This window comes from Choloepus didactylus, chromosome 6 (assembly GCF_015220235.1).
Source record: "Choloepus didactylus isolate mChoDid1 chromosome 6, mChoDid1.pri, whole genome shotgun sequence".
NCBI classification, from domain to species: Eukaryota; Metazoa; Chordata; class Mammalia; order Pilosa; family Megalonychidae; genus Choloepus; species Choloepus didactylus.
In genome coordinates this window covers 82,388,094-82,395,980 of record NC_051312.1, presented here as the reverse complement: position 1 = coordinate 82,395,980, position 7,887 = coordinate 82,388,094, and the positions used below count along the sequence as shown (strand labels likewise).

The following is a 7,887-nucleotide window of genomic DNA, read 5'->3' as shown; positions in this document are numbered from 1 at the left end:
ATATGCATCCTTAACTCTACCCTGCCTTTTTCAGAGACTGAGGATATTCTCTTTTCCAAGTCTATCACAAATATCTCCAGACTTACTAATTCTTCTGGTTGATAGTCTATTCCATACAGGTATCTTCAACTGTTCTTTTGTATGTTATATGCTCTTTTGTATGTATGTTGCTCGGATCTGCATGATTGCAAAGCTCATGAGCTGAAACATTATGCTATATGCATATGTCTCTGTATCTCTCTCAGCTTATTATTGAGGCTTTATTTTCTCCTAACTGTTATAAACTACCTCTTTCTGTATTCCTAGATTTCTTCTATATGAGTCTCCTATATGGGTTTTCATACTCTGATCTGAGCTTTTACTACAGTAGATGCTATTCCCCTCCTCAGTTTTACTCTCTCATCTCTCTTTAGCTTCTGGAGGAAGGTCCTATTTGTCTTTGATAAAGGGATGAGTCTATAGATCAAGTACTAGTAAATTGTTCATATGTCTCCTTTTTTTTTTTTTTTTACTTTAATAATATATTTTATTTGATCCACTATGACCAAAATATTGTCATTTCAAAATGTAATCAGTACAAAAATATGACTTATATGATAGTTTATCTTCTTTTTTCATACCCAACTTTCACATCTGGAGTATCCTTTAGCTTCCAGCACATCTCAATTAGGACTAGTTACCTTTCAGGTGTTCAATAGTGACCAGTGTCTTCTGTGTTGGACAGCACTGCTATCAGCTATTGGAGGTGTGGTCTGCTGAGAGCACTAGAGGAGATGGACTCTCAGTGAAGGAACGACCACATACTGGAATGATCTATAACAGAAAGTACTTGCAATTTTTGAAAGATCAAGACTGAGAAGGGGAATGTTGGGTCTATGGCACCTTGGATGGCCTAGAGCAGGGAAATGTGAACTTGCTCTCCAAATCCAGCCTTAAAGAGCTAACGATGGAGAAATCCAAGAGCTATTGCACCTGCAAGTGGGGGTGGGGGAGTAAACGGAAGGAGCACACTGCCTCTCCTGGCTGAAAGGGGAAAGCAGTTCCCCAGGGTTTAGAGGGAGAGGTTTACTGTTTATAGGCACAGAACTCTCTGGGCTGTCTCCTTTTTTCTTTTCCCCTGCAAATTTTAACAAAAGTGTCCTCTTTATCCTGAGACTTATCAGGAGTTCCTTAACCAAGGCCAGGGATCATAGGGCCATCAAGTATGTGAGGAAACCCGGAAATAAATACTGCAAATGCTCTCATCACCCTGGCATGCTGACCACTCTGTGTCCAATTTGGCACGGACAATTTGCTGCTCCAGGGAGAGGGGACAACCCAGCAGCATGAGTCACTGGGCATCACTGGCATGGGCTATAAAGACCCTGGGATCTGTGCTGGGTGCATGGATTCAGGTAAGGGAGGAGTGACTGTCTGCCATGCTGCCTGCTGTCTTACAAGCTATTCTCCTCCTGCCCTGGTGCCTGGCCCTCCCTGCGCCTCCTGCTACAGACCTTAAAGGATGGGACTTTGTTAAGGTAGGTGCACTCTTCAGGGCCATTTTATCACATTATGACTTTTGTGAGCCTCTCCATATGATGGACATATTTATCTTTATGAAAGATCTTTGATCTTTGTATATATATGATCATATTCTCTTTATATATGAAGATTAAGATATAAATACGAATTCATACATAAAGACAAATGCATCACTATTACATATTAAAACATTTTCTTCAGTCAAAAGTTCATTATTTTCTTTTAATTTTAAAAGAAATTAAAATATTTCTGTGGGCTTCTGAAAGTACTGTAAGCCCTAGGCACTGTGCCTACTGCACTTGGGGAAAAAGTCCATCCTAGCACTCATCTCCCACACTCTTACCCCTCGCTATGACACAGGGTGAGCACGTGGGTATCCGGATGTGTGATTCCTGTAGCCTGTGAGAGGTCAGAGGGTGATTCAAATGGGCAAATGTGTTCTTCTTAGTGACTGAGAACTCTCCCAAACTGTTCACAACACCCTTTCCATTTCTCAAGAAACACTGAATGTTGTACAAAACCTAAGCAGTGAAGACACCCAAGAATCTTTATCACTGGTTTCAGCCATGTCCTTTATAATTATTCAGGGATTTGGTCCAAATTCCTGCTAATACTTAATCCAGAAAGAGACAATAAATCATTTCCTCCCACTGCCCAATTTAGCTGATAATAAAATAAAGGTATAAGAATGTAGAAATTACATGCAAATAATAGAGTACAACATGATGTATTATTAAGTTAGAAACCCACCGTCTTGTTCTGGGTGGCTGAAGTTTTGTATTAGACAGGCAGACGCATTATTTAACTTTTGTGTCTCTCTCCATCTGGAGGGGTCACAAATCCCAGACTCCTGGCTTTTGTAAATGCTTCACACTGAAGCGGCCCAGTGTGAAATGGTAAATTCTCAGTCCTCTCCTTCTAGAATTTGTGTACCAACACCAAACTGAGGGGATTTACAAGTAGAGCTAGAGGCATCCAGTGATAAACCATTCTGGGTCCTCCCTCCTTGTACCAGAACCAGGGCTTGAGTCTATACAGCCAAGTCAGTCTGTGAAACCAAATCAGATCCAAGTCCAGTCAAAGCACCCTAAGGCTCAACCCACTGCAATAGGCACATTGAGGCTGTTCCATAACCTCAGCCAGAACAGGGAAGATTTGCCCAAGTTCTGGGAAGATTTTGGGCTTTTGGTTGTTCTCTTACATTGTTCATATCTTTGAGAGATGCAAACTTTCCTTGCCAAAGCTGTTCCAGAGAGTCCTATTTTTATTTTATTCTGTGTAAATGGAACTCTTTTGAATGGTGATGGGTACGAACTTGGTGAAATAACCAGTGGCCCTGTCTGGGCAATGCAACACTGCAAACTCCAATAGATTAAGGAATAAGGAAGGGTCAACTGGATAGCCAGTGGTATGTGGGGGCAGGAGGATGATTATAGTAAATGTTGTTCAGTGATTGTGGCTTGGTTGCTCTACTTTCCTTAAGGCTGGAATGAGGGTAGGGGTGGGAAAAAGTGCTTGGATCAATGAATCAATAAATGATTGCTCTACAAACAGGGTCCTGTAATTTAAAGAATTCTGACACAAAACTATATTTTGGTTAAAACTGGAAGATAGAGTTTCTTTCTATATGGCCTAGCCTGAACCTAAAAAAAAAAAAAAAAGAAAGACAGACTAGGGTCAACTTTCAAATAAAGGCACAATTATAAAAGATTTTCTCTTTACTTAGAAAGCTACTGCCATAAAAAGAACATGTCTATATTTCAAAAATTTAGTAGGTTTATTGTGATTACATATCGCACTTTCAGAGCTTCCTGAAAGAGCAAAAAGAGAAACATTTGAGTTCCATAATTACTTTGTCTAATCAAAGAAAATTTCCAGTTTTAACAGGAGGTATGCCATTTTCTTTGTTAAATTCTAAAAAATAAAACTGCAGGGGACCTTGAGTGACAAATTCAACCATGTATTTAATTACAGATTTATACAAAATGTAAATCTATTGGTGGTTTGCAACAAGCACTATCATAAGAAATGTGGGTTAGACCAAGCTGTATTAGACATGGCATTGCCCTCAGAGTACTTCCAGTCTAGCTGGGGTTCAAACATAAAGAAAACGTGATTGTAACACAAGGTCACATTTTCCTCAGAAGTTGGTGGAAACAAGGAGTGGGTGATGAATGGAAACTTTAAAGGTATTTTAATGCAAATGGGTTGGGCAGTGTGGAACTAGCCAAATTCTATGTCCAAAGATCACAGATTCTGTCCTGACTTCCATTGTTTGGAAAGACAGGAGCCATCTCCTCTGGCAATGCCCATCTAGTAACCAGGTTATCTAAGTCATTTTTATTCTGTCACCCGTGTTTAATATTGTCATCCATGGAGAATAAGGACTGGTTGCCATTATCTGACTGAGGAAAGGAGGTTTTAAGGCCAAGTCATCCTGAAATACGACTTCCTGGTCCCTGAAGGAGGCTTTGCCCTGGATTACTGACATGATGGGTCTACCTTCACTGTCTTTTAAATGCTCACACCCTCCCGATCTCTCACTCCAGGACTACTTCCATCATTTTTTCCTCACCAAGAAGGAGCTGCCACTCCTTACGGCGGGGGAGCAGATACGGTTCCTGCAGCAGTTCTTCCGTCTGAACGTGACAGGCTCCCTGGACAAGCAGACGCTCGACGTGCTGCGCCGGCCCCGCTGCGGGGTTCGCGATGTGGCTGACTACTCGGTCGCCCCAGGAAGGCCCAGATGGAATAAGCACACTTTGACCTACAGGTGCTTGGTTTTAGAGCTTGGGAGGGATGGGTGAGTTGCTTACTCCAAAGGATGAATGAGCTCCTGGGGGCAGCCCTACTGTCTTCTGTTTTCCCTGCCAGTCTCTCCAAAGCCCAAAATCTACCTCAGAGAAGGCAACTCCAACAGTTCTTATTCCGGCTTCCTCAAATCATCACTTTAGGAAGAAAAGGCTAACCTCTATCCTTATTATAGGTTGCATTTTTTTCCTGTCTCTCTTGTCCATGGTAGCAGTAAAAAATAGACAAATGCTCTTAATCTGCATATATTCCTCTATAAATAGCAATCTGCCATAAACCCACTATTCTTCCCTAAGTTAAATAATCTACTTTTCCCCTAGGTTGTGTGTATATATGTGTAGGATATAATTTTGAAACCTTACTCCCTATCTAGATTACTTTTCTTTGGGGGCTTTAATGTGTATTGGAGACATCCAAAGTAACACTTTTAAATGATAGAAATGTTATACATTTCAATTGAACTCATGTCGACCCCCCCACACTTGATTTTCACAATCACCCTGTAGGGCTGTTAATTCTCAGACTTTAATTTACGTAAGAATAATGTAGGGTGCTTGTATTCATATTCAAATAGTCATAGAAATCAGTATTCCGCAGGTGTTATTTCTTGGGTTTTGATTCAGTTAGCTTGAGACTTACTCAATTTTATAGATGAAGAAAGGAGGCCACAAAATATTAAGGGATTTTCTCCAAAGTGTAGTCACTCATTTTAGAGTAAGGATATTTCCCACACCTCTGAGCTATTTTTCTTAAGGATTTCTTCTCTCAGCATTATCAACTACCCATATGGCATGAAGCCATCCACGGTGGAAGACATCATACGTGATGCAGTTTCCATCTGGAGCAGTGTGACCCCCTTGATCTTCCAGCAAGTGGAGGGTCAAGAGGCCGACATCAAGATTTCATTCTGGGCCTTGGGTAAGATACTGATGGGGGTAAGGGGGTATGTTGTTCCATGTCAAGGGCAGCCCAACCCACATTGTCCAGCTCCTGAAAAAAATTAAAATTTAAAAATAATAAAGCAAAGCCCTAATGGGAAGAATTAATCAGTCTGCAACACAGGAAACATTTTCATTTCAGGGAAGCAGTAGGTAGAAGAGGGGGTGTCCTGTGGTTATTTTTAAAAACCTGCAGAGTTTAAATTTCCTTTCCTTCATTCCCCTCCATTAGGGGAAGGGATTTTTGTCTCTAACTTGTAAACTTCATTGGTCTCTGCCATATGTCCCTCTATTCTGTTACCAAAGAAGATGAGTAGCAGCTAGAGTTTTGGTCCCACACTGTTCTTCTGCACAGGCTGTGCCTAAGCCTCTCCCCTACTCCACAGCACCCTGAGGCCCTGAGGCTTGCAATAGACCATCCTTGCCCCTGTGTCCCCTCCCACCTCGTGGCCACAGCTATCTTTCCTCCACAGCACACGGAGATGGTTGGCCGTTTGATGGGCCAGGTGGTGTCTTAGCCCATGCCTTTTTTCCAAATTCTGAAACTCCAGGAGTCGTCCACTTTGACAAGGAAGAACATTGGTCTACTTCATATCGGGGTAAAGATCTCACCTGACAGGAGTTCAAGAACTCTCTGGGGGCTTGGAGGTTGGGACTGATGGTTTCCAGTTGGGCATGGATGCAGTAAAGAGGGAAGAATTCAGAGAGGTCAGGGAGAAGTGAGAAATTTGCTGAGGATTTGGTTCTCCTGTATGAATAGAGGTAGATGAGGTCATTTCTGAATGAAAGTACTTCTACTATGAGTGCTTTTCTCTTCATCTTTCTGCTTCTATTCATCAGTTTTTCAATTCTCACTGTAACTCTTTTTTACTCCCAGTTTATGTGTGTACATTTTGCCATTCTGTTTCCCACATGTACACGTTTCCCCCTCTATCTTTTTCTTGCCCTCTATCACTTGTTCTTTCCTCCTTCCCTTTTCCCTCATTTTTTCTCTTTTCTTTCTCACACATGCTTTCTTTTTTGTTAGTAATTAATTTTTCCTTTTATCTGTAACCTTTCAGGCATTAATCTCTTCCTGGTTGCTACTCATGAGCTGGGTCATTCTTTGGGCCTATACCACTCTAGAAACCAGAACTCCATAATGTACCCCACCTATGAGTATCAGGACCCCAGGACCTTCCACCTCAGTGCAGATGATATCAGAAGAATCCAGCAGCTGTATGGTCTGTGCCTCCTGCAAGGGAAGGGATCTGGGCAGGAAATTCCACTTGGAATTTACTCACTGTTATCTTTTGTCCCCAACAGGGAGGAAGATGTTCATCTGAAATGTCCTAATCCTGGTAAAGAGGACTCAAGTTGAATCATTCAACTGAAGCCTTTCAATGGCTTCACTGGAGGGTTAAATAACTTAAGGCACTAAAGCAGCTTTGGGGACTCCTAGAACTAAGGCCTAAAAAAAGGGTACGTAGTTAGGGCAGCTGAGTCAAACTGTGAAAATTTGGGGGTCATAATAAATGTGATTTTTGGAAGTAATATATTGTCCTCACAATTTGGTATGACAATCACTGTAATAAGGGCAAGAGGGAATAACAGTAGAGTAAGGAACTCTAAAAGAGAGGACCATGGGAAATCTAAATTTAACTTCAAGGTAAGATAAAATAAGATTAGGAATAGCCATTTAGCATGTTACTACATAGGTAGAAATTAAGAACTGTTATCATTTATAGTGTATTAAGACTACAGTTAAGAGATCACTAGAGCATTTGGCAGCTTATCCAGTTAGTGGGTACGAGACTTTGGGCAAGCTTTTTTAAACTCTTTATGATTCAGTTCCACATTTGTTAAATAATTGCAATTATTTACATACTGTCATAGGGCTAAATGATATAATACTATGTAAAATACTTAATCAGTGTTTGGCAGCACAATGTTTTGGTATTATTGATACTGTTATTCAGCTATTAGAAAAAAATTTATACTATTCAATCCACCTACCTCTGCCTGTGTTTTGAGGAAGACATTTTGGATGGAGAATTGGAATTGGTAGAGAAGATGCACGTAATCAGATAGAGAGTAGTAACATAAGAGCAAGACATTCTGCTTAGGGAAATAAGGCTAGTACATTGCTACACTGTTGCAAAACAGATTAGGAAAGATTGTATTAAGGTGGGGTATAAAAAAGGAAACAAAAAGAAGTCATCTAAAAGGCTAAAAGGAAGATCTCATAAAGGAAAGATACTGATACCATTTTATTTTCCTTATTAAAGAGAATTTAGCTAATATATTTAGCTGGAACATAACATTCTTTGAAAATGCAAAGAATATTTGGGAGTGGTTTCTGAAGATCTAAACTACTTTCAATAAAATGATAATTGAGTTCCCCAAGAGCAACTAGAGGAAAGTAGTTGAGAGAGAAGCTAGTGAAATGGGTGAGAAGCCTCTGAGTTATGGGGTATGGTATGTATGGTATGGGCAGGAATATACTGTCTGCCCCTCCAAGTTCTGTCATGGCTTCAGAGTGTCCCTGAGGTCACACTCTTTCCAGGGCATCCCACATGATGTAAATGCATGGGGCAGGGGTGTAAATAGCCAGCATTTTCCACCTGACACAGGAACT

The 7,887-nt window shown here is 40.8% G+C and overlaps 1 protein-coding gene across 1 annotated transcript; it reads left to right on the top strand.

Annotated features, from left to right (window-relative positions):
- Window positions 1-1,395: 1,395 nt before the first annotated feature.
- LOC119538315 (matrix metalloproteinase-26-like) lies at window positions 1,396-6,734 on the top strand. Its single transcript, XM_037841189.1, has 6 exons — window positions 1,396-1,517; window positions 4,071-4,294; window positions 5,102-5,250; window positions 5,744-5,869; window positions 6,332-6,493; window positions 6,576-6,734. Exons 1-6 carry the CDS (start codon window positions 1,419-1,421, stop codon window positions 6,593-6,595), a joined length of 780 nt encoding a protein of 259 aa, XP_037697117.1. The 5' UTR covers window positions 1,396-1,418; the 3' UTR covers window positions 6,596-6,734.
- The last annotated feature ends 1,153 nt before the right edge of the window (window positions 6,735-7,887 follow it).

Bases quoted from the DNA above. Each gene is read 5' to 3' on its own strand.
- LOC119538315 (XM_037841189.1), top strand. From the start codon at position 1,419: ATGCTGCCTGCTGTCTTACAAGCTATTCTCCTCCTGCCCTGGTGCCTG. The intron at 1,518-4,070 runs GTAGGTGCACTC...CTCTCACTCCAG, and splicing joins AAGGATGGGACTTTGTTAAG to GACTACTTCCATCATTTTTT. The intron at 6,494-6,575 runs GTCTGTGCCTCC...TGTCCCCAACAG, and splicing joins AAGAATCCAGCAGCTGTATG to GGAGGAAGATGTTCATCTGA.